General features: G+C 39.2%; 1 protein-coding gene across 3 annotated transcripts in view; it reads left to right on the top strand.

Moving 5' to 3' along the window:
• c36h4orf33 (chromosome 36 C4orf33 homolog) overlaps positions 1-14,343 on the top strand; it is a 42,785-nt gene extending 28,442 nt beyond the window's left edge. Inside the window, exons 5-7 of one of the 3 annotated variants that reach the window (XR_009647070.1) lie at positions 4,980-5,087; positions 8,875-9,161; positions 14,083-14,343. Coding sequence is in view for 2 of the 3 variants with exons in the window: in XM_060851472.1 (XP_060707455.1) it covers positions 4,980-5,087; positions 8,875-9,039 (273 nt within the window). In the remaining variant the exon portion in view is untranslated. Of the gene's footprint in view, positions 1-4,979; positions 5,088-8,874; positions 10,616-14,082 lie in introns of those variants that run through there. The other 2 variants (XM_060851472.1, XM_060851471.1) reach the window with 2 other exon arrangements.
• The last annotated feature ends 202 nt before the right edge of the window (positions 14,344-14,545 follow it).

Genomic DNA, 14,545 nt, shown 5'->3' with positions numbered 1-14,545 from the left:
AGATATTTACAAATATTTATTCTGAGTAGATGATAGCTAGTTTTAATTTGCAAAGAGGCAGTTTTAACTGTCAGTATCATACCTTGTCGATTATCATTGTGCACTAAAGAAATGAATGCTAATTTCATGCTAAGTAGTTATTTAAGATTGAAGAACTAGATTTACCTTTTCTTTTACTCAGGAGTGCCCAAACATTAAATGCTATTATAATAACACACATTTACCGTAAAATCAATTAATTTAATTCTTGAAATAAACCACTACTTATTAGATTTCAAGTTGTTCTTGGGTTCACACTGAAATGATAATTCCAATACTAGATAAGTATTTCTTAACTTCTTCATCCAAGAACCCCTGACCTAAACATCACCAAATCTTGTTTCACAGCTAAACAAACCAGAACTGGGCGTAGTGTCATTTCCACAAAAGGAGCAGAAGCAAACTTCTTTACAGTCCTCTCCTCTCTGGGCAATTGATTGGCATGAGAAAGTTAGTGTTATGTGGCCCACTTCTGACAGTGCCACCCCAACATACATCACACGGGCAGACTTTGTTGGTGACTAACCGATTTAAGGAATTTTGCAAGATGAGCTTATATTGCCACTCTTTTCTCTTTTGTTGGCATCAATTGAGGGAAAGGTTGATGTTAGAAGGTGCCACCATCCATCCATTGGAAATTTTCCTTGCCTGGAAGAAAGGGAAAAGATCAGAAAGTGAATCTTTATCTTACCATGAGTGCTGTCCAATCTAACTTGCTGTTGAATGTGGCCTCATAGCCTCAATGATTTCTACTAATTTACTTACTTATATTCAAATAACATTGATCAATATTTGGGGATTTGGCAAAAGCAAGGATGGGGTGAGGGAGCCACAAGAAAGGTGTCGTAAATTCCCTATCGTGTGAAAGCAGGCCATTCAGCCCATTGAGTCCGCACCGACCCTCTGAGGAGCATTTCACCAAGACTACCCTATCCTGCATTTCCCATGGCTAATCCATCTAACCTGCACATCTTTGGACTGTGACAGGATACTGGGGCACCCAGAGGAAATCCACACAACCATAAGGAGAATGTGTAAACTCCACAGGGACAGTCACCTGGGTCGAATCAAACCCTGGTGCCTGGTTCTGTGAGGCAGTAGTGCTAACCACTGAGCCACTGTACCACCCTGTGCAGCCAAACAGTAAACAAAGTAGGGCAGGAGAACATTGGAAAGAATAAAGAAAGGGAGGACATTGATGGCATGAGAATATATAGTATAGGGAAGTAAAATGATAGTTAAATTTCAAGTAAGAGGAAATCCTATTAAGCATGAAGTAAAATGGCTTGACAGTAATGTACACAGTGTCTCAATTAAAGCAGAGGAACTGAAGGTTTGAGAGGAATCAGACATAGTAGGAATTAATGAGACGTAGCGAATGAAATAAAGTGAAGACTGATAATGAGACATTGCAGGGTGTAGCATATTTAGAAAAGATATAGAGGGAGCTGACAATGGAAAAAAGTGAATACAGTTATCAGCAGGTCAAAAACAGAATTGTGTGCATACAGATAAATGATAATAAAGGATCAATCCCAAGACCAGGTGTAGTGTACAGAACAGCTAATAGTGGAGTAGAGTAGAAGAAGCAATATGCAGACAAAGTGGGGGGTTGGGAAAAATACAGAGTAATAATGATGCAGGATTTCAACTACACTGATATTAATTGGACAGAAGAGATGGATAATGGAGATAAGGGAATCAAGTTCTGCAGGGTGTACAGGACTCCTTTCTACCCCAAGGGGCCAGAAATCCAACTAGGTAAAATTCAGTAAACAAAACAACCGACTAACAGAAGATCTTAGAAATCTGAAACAAAAACAGAAATTGCCGGAGAATTGCTGTTCTCTGTTTGGCTTGCCCTATAATAGTGGTGTTTTTGTCATCTGCGTGTGTGGCTACTAAGGATAGCTGGTCATGTTGTTTATTACCACTATAATAGGGCAAGCCAAACAGAGAACAGCCAGGGAATTCCTAGAGGCATGGCACTCATCCACAGATTCTATCAACAAACGCATCGACCTGGACGCAATATACCGGCCACTGCAGCGGACAGCTGGAACTGACAACCAGAAGCGGCAGAGACAAGCCACAATAAATGCCGGAGGAAACATCACAGAAGCGCTTCACAGGAGGCTCCCAAGCACTGAGGATGTCACCTAGAAAGGGGATGAAACGTTTGCAACACCAACTCCCAGCTCGGCGAACAGATCCATTCCCTTCCTATTCATGTATTTGTCCAGGTGCATCTTGGATGCTACTATTGTGTTTGCTTCCACCACCTCCTCTGGCAGCACATTCCAGGTACTCACCACGCTTTGTGCGAAAAACATGCCTTGCACGTGTCTTTTAAACTCCACCCCCACCCCTGCACGTTGAACTTGAGTCCACTAGTAATTTACAGCAGAGAAAGACATAAGATAAACAAAAAACTGACTTTGAAGGGCTGAGAATTGAACTTGAAAAATAAAATGTTCTTCAATCTTAGTTGACAAAGATATAGAACAACAATGGGAAACAAGGGTTCAGAAAAGATTTACAAGATGTTTCCAGGCTTGAAGGATTTGAGCTATAAGGAGAGGTTGAATAAGCTTTGGCTGTTTTCCCTGGAGCTACGAAGGCTGAGGGGTGACCTTACAGAGGGCATGGATAGAGTAAATAGACAAGGTCTTTTCCCTGGGATGGGGAAGTTCAAAACTAGATGGCATAGGTTTATGGTGAGAGGGGAAAGATATAAAAGAGACCTAAGCAGCAACCTTTTCATACAAAGGGTGGTGCATGTGTGGAATGGGCTGCCAGAGGAAGTAGTGAAGGCTAGTACAATCGCAAATTGTACAACTTAAAAGGCATCTGGATGGGTATATGAATAGGAAGGGTTTGGAGGGATATGGGCCAGGTGCTGGTAGGTGGGACTAGATTGGGTTGAGATATCTGGTCGGCATGGACGGGTTGGACTGAAAGGTCTGTTTCTGTGCTGTACATTTCTATGACTCTATTTAGAATGATCTGCTGTAAAATGCAACATTCTCCTAAAAGGAAAGAATCAAGTAGACACTAATGAAATTCCATGGATTTGTAAAGGTCTGAAGAACCAACTGAAAATGAAGCAAGCGGCATATATTAAGCACACACAGCAGAAGATTACATCACAGGACAAAAATATGGGAACATTAGGAGAGAGTAAAAAGAGTTTGGGAAGACAAAGATAAGCTGTTAAGTTATCAAAAAATGAAACAAATTGAAATATAGTTTACAGGAACATCAAAAACATGAAGGCTCTGATGTCAGTAGGATAGACAGAATAACAACATAGATAACGACATTGTGATGACAAAGATATTCAATACAGATAGAACGGGTAGATATCACATGAATCATTATGGTGAAAGTATTTAAATTTAAAAATTAGGTTAATGTGTTTTGTTTAAATGAAACAAGTTTAAGGCATATACGCTGATGAATTGCATCCACACATTTTCAAAAATCCAGGAAAGACATAGCAGAGACATTACTACATTAGATAAAGGTCAGTGTTTTTAGAACTAGTGAATTTATAAAGAATTTCTATATTTAAGAAGAGTGATAGGATTTGCCCAGGGCAGTAATGAACCACACCACTTCAAATCAGCAGTAGCAAAAATTTTGGAATCATAGAATCCCTTCAGTGAAGAAATAGGCCATTCGGCCCAATAAGTCCACCAACACTCCAAACAGTAACCCATCCAGACCCATTCCATTACTACCAGACGTTTACCCCAACTAATGGACCTCACCAAAACACACGGGCAATTTATCATGGCCAATTCTCCTAACCTGCACATCTTTGGATTTCAGGAGAAAACCAGAACACCCGGAGGAAATCCATGCACACATGGGGAAGAATGTGCAAACTCCACACAGACAGGCACCCATGGCTGGAAGTGAACCTGGGTCCCTGGCACTGTGAGGCAGCAGTGCTTACCACTGAGCCACCATGCTGCCCTAATCCCTACAAAAAGAATTTATTAAAGTACAAATAGTAATGGAAACTATACTATGCTTAGTCAACATGGATTTCAAAGACAAAATCTGGCTTCATCAGCCTCATTGAATTTTGCAGGGAGTTAATAGAGAGAATAGACAATGGTAGTGGAGTAAATGTGATTGATCTGGATTTTCAAAGGCCTTTTGGCAAAACACCTGCTGTATGACTTTTGAAGAAGGTCAGAGAATGTGGGGTCAAAGGACATCTCACAGAATGGATTGCCAGCTATTATTAAGACTGAAAGCAGGAAGTGAGAGTGCTGTTCAAAATTTACATTAGCATTTTAGACTGTGGAATCCAAAATACAATTTCTAAGTTTGACACTAAAAATGTGTTAATGTGGTGTGTGTGTGTGTTCAGAAAAGTGGTTGAAGAGAAGAGAAAAACTAGAGTTACATAAGGCAATCACCAAAAAATATCCATCAGGAAATTTGGAGCACAGTTCTACAAGCAACAGTGAGAATTTGGAACTTGTTAGATGGAGTGGTTGAAATAAATAACATTAATTTATTTTAGGGAAGCCACACAAACATATGAGGGAGAAGGGAATAAATTAAATGTTATGATAATAGATTTAGATAACGAAAGATGAGAGGAGATTCAACTGGAGTTTAAACATGAACTGGTTAGGCTAATTGAATTGTTTCTTTGCTATATATCTGATGTACTCCTTCGTATTCAATCAAACTAGGTACTGACTTCTCCACAAAAAAATTGGAGAATTGATGCAGTTTTTGAAAATGTAACGGCACCGCTTTTCCACTCAACAATTATTTCTTCCTAATAAATTTGTAATAGTATATAACCATTTTATTTTAAAGTTTTCCTCACATGTAGTTTTTTTTTAACATGTTAATTTACTTAGTATTTTCTTTGACCATGTCCAGAACATTAATAATGTGCTTTTCTGCTTTAGTCATCGTTTGGAATATTTCAAGGATTTCAGCTTGAATTCAATTATGGGAAAGCAGTGGAAGCAGCCCCAGTCCGAATTGTGGAAATCTGCCCCCGGGACCAAGAAGTGGTTAGCTTGCTTTGATTGCTGTCGCTCTTGTTTGTCAAATCTTGGCATACGTGTCTGAAGCTTCTAATTTTTTCTCAGTTCTGCAGACTCTTCATTGATCATTACCAAAGAGATATTTACAAGTGATGAGATACTGTATGAACCATGTATTATAATCTTTGACTTGGTATATAAACTTGTTACCCTCAGTTTTCTCGCCTGAAACTTGATTTAGCAGCAACTTCTTTCATTAGAAACAATACCCTGTTTAAGAAAGATATGGGAATTTGAGGGTCATACCAGATTATTGTGCTGTTTATGCGTGTTATTTTTGTAATGTTCAAAAACTCCAAGCTTTAAAGCAAGAAGAAACCAAATGCTGTATTCTAAAAGAAATAGAGTGTCTGCACCTCTGATGTTTTGGGAATTGTCTCAGGCTCATTAAGTGCAACCAGCATTGGATCCAAGACATTGTCCTGCACTGCTGATGGTTCTATTTCTAACCCGGGAATTAAAAGTAGCTCTTGAATAGAGAAGAGAAAACAAATCTTTATGACTCTACACTATCAAAGTAAAGCAATGCTTTCTGATTTCTTTTTCCATGTTCAAATGTAATTGTCATCCTAGAAGAATGGACAATTCTAGCACCAGGCTCCGGTCAGTTCCTTGTAATCTAATCAGCACTTAGCTCACCACCTCCTCTCTTGAAGAGAAGGTTCCATCTTGGCATAGGCATTAACTGGGAAATTCCTCAGAACTGCTTCCACTGTAACTTTGCTGCAAACAGGGCATGGAATTTAATGGAATCCATCAGAGCAGATGGAATTACTGGGAAAATTATGTCAGACTACTTACATCAGGACATTGGGGTTGGTATACTGATCCCCCATTAAGCTGAAAGCAGGAAGACCCAGACACCGAAATCCCATCAGCCAGTGGTGGAATGTCAGTTGTGTCAGTGGAATGACCCTGAGCCTCTGGGGTTGCTTGTCATTTCAATATACCGCTACGTTTCCTGGCCAATATCTCTGCCTTAGGCTTGCTGCACTGCTCCAGCAAAGTTCAATGCAAGTTGGAAAAACAACAACTAATTTTCCACTTGGGAACCCTGCAAACTTCTGGATTCAAATCGAGTTCAATAATTTTAAGGCCAAAACACCTTTTTCCATGGCCACACCCCACACACCAAGCCTTGTTATCACATGGGCTGCTACATCACTAACAGCCTATTATCACCTACTAATAGTCCTCATTAGCAGCTATTCATTCTCTTACGCTGGTCTATACCCATTCCTTTGTCTGCTCAACTGTTCTCTCTCTCTGGGCTCCATCTCCACTTATCATTTACTGTTGCCCCACCCCAACTTCAGCACAGGTTCTATTATTTTCCTTGCTCCAATTAGTTCTGAAGATCGTTCATTGGACCCTTAATTTTGCTTTCTCTCCATAGATGCTGTCAGACCTGCAGAGTGTGTCCAACAATTTCTGATTTTGTTTGTGGAATGCAATGTCAGTTCTTCTCGTGAGCATTCATGAGTAATTCTCTGAATTCACTATGATTTAGCTTAAGCAATATCGAGGCTGCCATAGCTCTCCAACTTCTTTGGCAAACACCCATTGGTCGCATTAAAAGTTAGCCTAAGTTCCCAGTTAACGGGGAATATAATGCAGAAAATGCTGTAAATACTAAACAGCTCTGGTAGCATATGTTCTTTTTTCAGATGCTGGCAGACCTACTGAGTGTTTCAACCACTTTCAGTTGTTGTATTAGATTTCCAATATCCATTCTACTGAATGACACTAGCAGCTGCAGGGAAATTCTTGGTCACAATATTCCTCTAGTTTTCAGTGACTGTCATCAGCCAGCAGTGTAGGTCACTGTCTAGTTGTTTTCCCAATTGTGAGAAAGTGAGGACTGCAGACGCTGGAGATCAGAGTCGAGAGTGTGGTGCTGGAAAAGCACAGCCGGTCAGGCAGCATCCGAGGAGCAGGAGAATTGACGTTTCAGGCAAAGTCGATTCCTGATGAAGGGCTTATGCCCGAAATGTCGATTCTCCTGCTCCTTGGATGCTGCCTGACCTGCTGTGCTTTTCCAGCACCACACTCTCGCCTATTCTCCCAATTGAGTTGATGCCTAATAAGCCTGTGTCAGGACACAATTAGGCATACGGTCTGCAGAGCTGTAAAGCTACTCAACAGTGAAGGCATTATTTAGGGTGCAGACAGCTGTCTTCTCAGCCACATCCCTCCCTCCTGATATCCTTTTTTACAGTCCATCATGTGAAGATGTTGTCTGTGTAACCTCTTGTTCAAAATCGAAGTGGAACAATGAACATGTGTGAATCTCAAACTGATCTTTTTTCTGGAAATAAGTGTTTTTGAAGTCTGAAATATGTTCTTAGAATTTTGAAGATTAAACACTAGTATCACAGCTGTAATGTTCTAGCAAAATTAATTGATATTCAACACCAGTGCCTTAAACAGCAAAACAGCCACAACCTCACTCATGAAATGCAGAAATGTTGTCGTGGATCATTTCAGCGAATCCGTTCTCAGTTAATCACAACAGATTACAGTCAAAGCCGGCTGATAGAATCGAGTTTAAAATGAATTGTAGAATTGCAACAGCGCAGGTAGAAGCCATTCAGCCCATGGAGTCTGCACCGATCCTTTGAAGGGCATCCCACCCCAGACCCTACTTCTATCTCCATAACCCCATATCTCCCATCACTGATCCACCTATCCCTGGACACCATGGGGCAATTTACCATGACCAATCCACCTAACCTGCACATCTTTGTACTCTGGGAATAACCAAATCATGCAGAGAAAATCCATGTAGACTCCAAACAGAGACCTACCGAAGGCTGGAAACCCAGGTTCCTAGCACTGTGAGATAGCAGCTCTATCCACTGAACCACTGTACTGCCCAAGGTAGTTTCAAGTTGAATTTCCTAGTTGTTCTGGTTTTATCTAGCACATGGTCAATTATTTCATTAGAAACTGGTTAGATGTGATTACAGTTCCCAACTGCTTTCAAGGTTGTCTTGATACTCTTTCCACTCAACTCCAGAAAATATTGTAAATATGGATTCTATTTCAGCAGTTTGATATGCTGAAATATTGCTGGCACGTGTTTTAGTTAGTTAAACCCCACAGTATCTGAGTACATACTTGTGGCTTGATGTTAACTCTTGCCAATCTAGCTGTAAATTCTCTGGGGAGTTTTTTTTACAAGAATAATGTCCATTCTACGTCATGGTCTGTTAGTCAAACAAAACAGCAATGCTGATTATTTTTCAAATATTGCTGCTCAGTGCAAGAAATGAAATATATCATTTTGCTAAACCATTGAGTCTGCAAGCATTAGCATGCCACTTTAATTCTTTCTCCCAGGCCCAATTTGACCTCAGCTTTCTGCTCTGTTTTGATGAAGTTTTGCACAAGACCCCTTCTCTTCTAGTAGATACTAAAGACAGATTACAGCTGTCTGGCTTTAATTTTGAGCTACTTGCAACGGCTTTAGATCTTATTCACTGCTTCTGCTTCCATTTACTCTTGGGCACTCTGTAACCATTTACAATTCCTCAATACTGATCTTTTGTTTCCGTGTTTGTCCCATTATAAGCTCCTATTGTCTTCCACTCTCATCCCTTTATAATCACTGCTGCAATCCACCCCATCAATGGGATTCCTGCCCTTTTTGCTAGATCTATCTGCTTAAAAGCTGTTCATTGCCAGCATTTTCCATTTCTTCAGTGAAAGGTTATAAACCTGAAATGCTAATTTTGTTTCTGTCTCCACACAGATACTACCTGAGCTACTGAGAATTTCACACAATCTTCTGAATAGAAATTTGGGAAACAATATCACCGGAACCAATATTGTACAAAAAAAAGTGTTTATTTTGCTGTGCTCAAGCCAACCCAACACTTCCTTGATTATTGTAAGAAAAGCAAGCCCCGCAGCGTAAAAGACTGTTCAATAGAGCAGAATATTCTGGAATTTTTTATGTTATGACGGGGAGGATGAACAGTGAACATGTGAAATGCAAATCAATGCTGAACAAAGAAGTGATTAAAAATACAATATTTAGTTAAGTAACAGCATTTAATTAATATGTAACAGACTGCCCAGTGTTATATAAATGTATGATACTTTATCGTGTGTTGATGGTTTTCTTGTGGTACTGGTGGCAGTGCGATAACTCAGAGAGTCTGAGTTGCTGTGTAACAGACACATTTGCATGCTTATCGTAACTTGACCCATGGATAATGATGGTGAAGGCTCCAATTTTGCTACAGTGTATGGTTTCTCACTGGAATGTTAATAGAAAGATTTGCAAGTTGATCACCAACCTATTTGGCCACATTACAAAACGTATTTCCCCATAGCTATCAAGTTTGAGAATATGGTGAGAGCCCAGAGCTTCTGCCTCAGAGGCAGAGACACTATCCACTACTACAAGACCTCAATTTCTCTGTGCCAGTGTGTAAAATAAAAACTTGAAGCATGAAAAATGAACAACATATAACAATTTTCCTTGAGTACTATAAAAGAATTGGTCAAGATTGGGTCTTAAACACAACAGCCTATTTAGCCAGCATTTAGTGCAAGACAGCATCTCAGTAAAAGTGTTAAAGCCAAAACGACAACATCTGCCTAGAGATTAGTTGAACAGTTGGTTGATATTTAAATGTCTACTAGTGCTCACCAAAGACACTATGTGGAACTTTGGCAAGTAATTCAACACTTTCTTAACAATGACCAGTAAACAAGGTACTGACATCAATTTCAGCTTAAAAGGAATTTCAGCATTTCATAATCATTGCACCCGGAGCTGAAACAGAGGATTTTCTGGGGTTTATCTTCAGTTCAAGCAGTAATTTGTGCAGAAATTCTTTGAGGTCATCTCCTTAAATGAGTAAGTGGAGTGATACTACAAATTATAGGAGTCACCCATTGCAAATGGGCATCTTGGTGGGATATCCTCCTTGATTTGAATGAAGAATTGGAGAAGGGCAGGCAGGACACCATGAAGTGTGGGACAGGAAGGAACGATGATGTCGTATCCCGACATGGATAGAGGACATTCCTTCTCTGGGCCAGCTGCAGGAGGATTTCCAGTGATACATCTAAGAACTTCTACACTTGACCTTTCAGGCTCAGGCAGCTGGATGGCTGGTTTGCAGTGTAGAGTGGCACCGACAGTGTGGGTTCAATTCACACATCCAGCTGAGGTTACTATCACGTTCTCACCTCCTCAATCTCTCCCCTGATTTCAGGCATGGTGACCCTCAAGTCACCACAAGCCAGTTTTCTGTCTAATGTTTGAGCAGCCTATGGTCCAGTGGGTCTTTGGCAACTTAAGACTTGAATGGGCAACCCCTTAAATTTTAAACTGTAACCTCCAAGTTCTGGATTTGAAAAGAGATGTATGTAACAAATTTGTTTTATTACTAAACACCTGTTGGTTTAATGTCAATGATGGGAAAGATAGTAGAATTTTTTCTGAAAGATGAAATAAAATTCTATCCATTAACTGAAAATGTAATAGTACAATTGCATAGTTTTCTGACGGTATCATGCTTAGCCATTATTGAATTTTTTGAAGCAGTAGAAGATTATTAATAATCTGAACGAATGTAATGAAATATAGAAAGACAATAATAAGCTCGCAGAATGGGCATGTGATTGTAAAATGAATTTTAATGTAGATAAATGTAAAATGATGCATTTTGTCAGGAAGAATAAAGAGACCACATACTGCTTGTCTAATAAAAATACCTGGGGCAGGTGAGCAAAGGGTTCCAAGTTATAGACATGTCATTATAAGCTGCAGGTTAATAAAGCCATTAAAAATAAGCAGGCGCTGGGGTTCCTTACTGTAGGAATAAAACTGAAAAGCAAGGATGTTCTGTTAAATTTGTATGGAACCATTGTTGTTTAACATCTGGAATGCTATGGCAAACCTGGTCTCTGTATCCTAGAAAAGGTGTAAAGACACTAACGAAGGTGCAAAAGGAAAATTACAAGAATGATACCAGAACTAAAAAGATACATTTAGTCAGTGCGCAGTTGTGGCATTTTCACCAGAAGGCTGATGGGAGATCCAATGGAGATCTTTAAGATAATAAAAGGCCATGTTTGGATGGATTTACAGAAACTAGGGAGATTAGAATTGACTTCCAAAATAATTTGCAAAAATATCCAATTGGGAATTCAGGAGAAACCTCTACTGAATGACAAGATGAATGTGGAATATGATACCTCTGGATTATTTGAAGCAAATAACTTTGAAGCATTTAATGGAAACCAAAGTAGCACATGTGGGAAAATGGAATAGAAGAATATAGAGTCATAGAGCTGTACAGCATGGAAACAGATCCTGCGGTCCAATTTGTCCATGCTGATGAGATATTCCAAATTAATCAATTCCACTTGCCAGCAATTGGCCTATTTCCCTCTAAGTTGATAGTGTAAAGAAATGTAAGGTGAAGGAGGCTTATGTGGAACAAAAATACCAGAAAAGATCAATTTGGCTGACTGTCCTGTTTTTCTTCTGTGCAGTCAATGTAGTTTGAACTGGGTCAGGACACATTTGGATGTCACCTTAAAAAGGCAGGTGGCAAATGCACATTATAACCACCTAAATTAACATATCCGAGAGCTCCAGATATTTCAGTGTAACTACCAAAAGCATGCTTAACTACAGGCAATGTTTTAGTTTGGAGTTCTTAATTCAGAGAATGCATTAGAAAAATATTTCTCATTGTTATTTGTCAGCTTTTCTCCAATCCATTTTTAAGAGATTAACAAAGAAGTTGGCTTCAGAATGTCATCATGTGGTAGTTCAACTACCAGACAAACCTGCTATGCAAAATTGTAAGCAATGGAAATGCAAAAGATCAGAAATGCATATTGAAATATCTTCACCCTATCATTGTAATTTACTCCCAGTTGTAATATTTCCTTAGAATTCATTTTTAAATATAGTGTTGCTGTTTCCCAGATAACTTAATATAATTTGGCATTTATCCAACAGGCAATCATCCATGATAAATTCTTGTATCAAGTATAAATTACAAAAAAACTAGATGAAAATTTAGTATCATTTCTTAAACTTTGAGATTAGCAATTGCCACTAACAAAAGTGTTTGGTTTATTATGATTTTTTTCCCCTTCTGTTGCACAAAGCCTGCAATAAAACATGATTCTTATGGTTTTGCTAAGTGTAAATCTGAAAATAGTAATGTGAGTGATTGGCACAGCCCAAAATGAATAAAATTTTAACCAGTGTTAAATGTTGAAAGCAAATTAATATAAATCAGTTAGAAATAATATTCACAATGGAACCGGAGCACATCTGGTCTCAGAAAATATGAGCTTTGGCAATTCACAAAGCAATTAATGACTTCCACAGTTTTCAACAGATGAATAATCAATTAAAAACATTTTCCCCATGGATGGATGATGAAATAATTCTCAAATGCAAAAAGTTGGCTCTCATTCTAAAATTCACACCAAAGGTGACCTTGTAACACAAAATGTTCAGTGTTTGTTTCCCCACCAGCATCTTGCAAAGTCTGAATTCCAGAAGAGCCTGTAACCTGAATTTACAAACTTCAGTTGGTTAATTTCATTGGTTTTCTGATGGGCTATTGTATGAATGATGAGCAAAGATGGATCTGGTGACATAAATGACAAAAAGTAGTGGACCCAGCACCGATCCACCACTTTTTGTCATTTCCATAAATGATTTGGATGTGAGCATAAGAGGTTAGCAAGTTTGCAGATAACACCAAAATTGGAGGTGTAGTGGACAACGAAGAAGGTTACCTCAGATTACAACAGGATCTTCACCAGATGGGCCAATGGGCTGAGAAGTGGCAGATGGAGTTTAATTCAGATAACTGCAAGGTGCTGCATTTTGGGAAAGCAAATCTTAGCAGGACTTATACACTTAATGGTAAGGTCCTAGGGAGTGTTGCTGAACGAAGAGACCTTGGAGTGCAGGTTCATAGCTCCTTGAAAATAGAGTCACAGGTGGATAGGATAGTGAAGAAGGCATTTGGTATGCTTTCTTTTATTGGTCAGAGTATTGAGTATAGGAATTGGGAGGTCATGTTGCGGCTGTACAGGACATTGGTTAAGGCACTTTTGGAATAGTGTGTGCAATTCTGGTCTCCTTCCTACGGTTGAGATATCTGGTCGGCATGGATGCATGGGACCGAAAGATCTGTTTCCATGCTGTACATCTCTATGACTCTATGATCATACCCAGCTGGATGCCCATGGAGCAGGTCTAACGTTGACATTCAATCAATGAGATTACCGTTAGTTCTTCTATACTGCGAAGGTTGTGTTCTTGTGCAACCCCACATTATAGAAAAATCACACTTTCGAAACAGCGCTTAAAGTGTTGGCATTGTAATTGTGTTATAGCCAACACATGTTTTAAAAGTTCATGCTTTAGAAATAGTGTCGACCATGTTACAGCGAATTTGCATTAACTTAACACGCATTACAGCAGAATGACCTGTATTTGGTAACAAGCTATGAAAAGGAAGGAAATAAGTTAAGCTGTTGTAAGATACTGTGTACCTAATGAGTGTCTGCATTTGTGTCATACACAGAAAGATCACAATGTTTATTCAGCTAAATCAACTTAAGAGATGTAGTGGCACAGTGAAGTTACTGGCCTAGTTACACTAAAATTTGTAGGTTAATGTTTTGGAGAGGAGCAAATTATTGCAGACGTTCGAATGTGTACTGAAAACAACAAATGCTGGAGATCGCAGTCATCTAGACTCGAAATGTTAGCTTGCTCTCTCTCCATGGATGCTGCCTGACCTGCTGTTATCGCCAGCATTTGTTGTTTTCAGTAATGTTCTGCAGACGTAAGTTTGAATCCCACACTATGACAAGTGATAAAATTCTGGAATTAAAGCTAATCTAATGGTAGCCGTGTAACCATTGTCAGTAAAAACCCATCTGGTTCTTTACTGTCTTTCAGGGAAGGAAATCTCCAGGGAAAAAGTGAGGACTGCAGATGCTGGAGAGCAGAGTTGAAAAATGTGGTGCTGGAAAAAACACAGCAGGCCAGGCAGCATTCGAGGAGCAGGAGAATCGACGTTTCGGGCATAAGCTCATCTTCAGGAAATCTCCAGTCCTAACCTGATCTGGACATGTGACTTCAAATCCATTCCAATGTGGTTGACACTTAACTGCCCTCTGGGCAAATAGGAAAGAATGATAAATGATGGCCTAGCCAGTAATTCCCAATTCCTATGAATGAATGTTTTTAAAAACTGTCATTGGATTCGCCTTTTAAGATTTGTTTGTCTATTTTTAACATTGAAGAATTCAATGCATTGAGAATAAAACAGTAGGATTCATGCAACATTCCTCAATCAGCTGTTTTACTGAGGGCAGTGCAGAAATTGTTTTAAATGAAAGGGTAAGATTTTAACTTATTT

The sequence above is a fragment of the Hemiscyllium ocellatum genome, chromosome 36, assembly GCF_020745735.1.
Source record: "Hemiscyllium ocellatum isolate sHemOce1 chromosome 36, sHemOce1.pat.X.cur, whole genome shotgun sequence".
In the NCBI taxonomy this organism is placed as follows: Eukaryota; Metazoa; Chordata; class Chondrichthyes; order Orectolobiformes; family Hemiscylliidae; genus Hemiscyllium; species Hemiscyllium ocellatum.
Note: the sequence above shows the minus strand (reverse complement) of the source record. Positions and strands in the feature narration are given on the sequence as shown.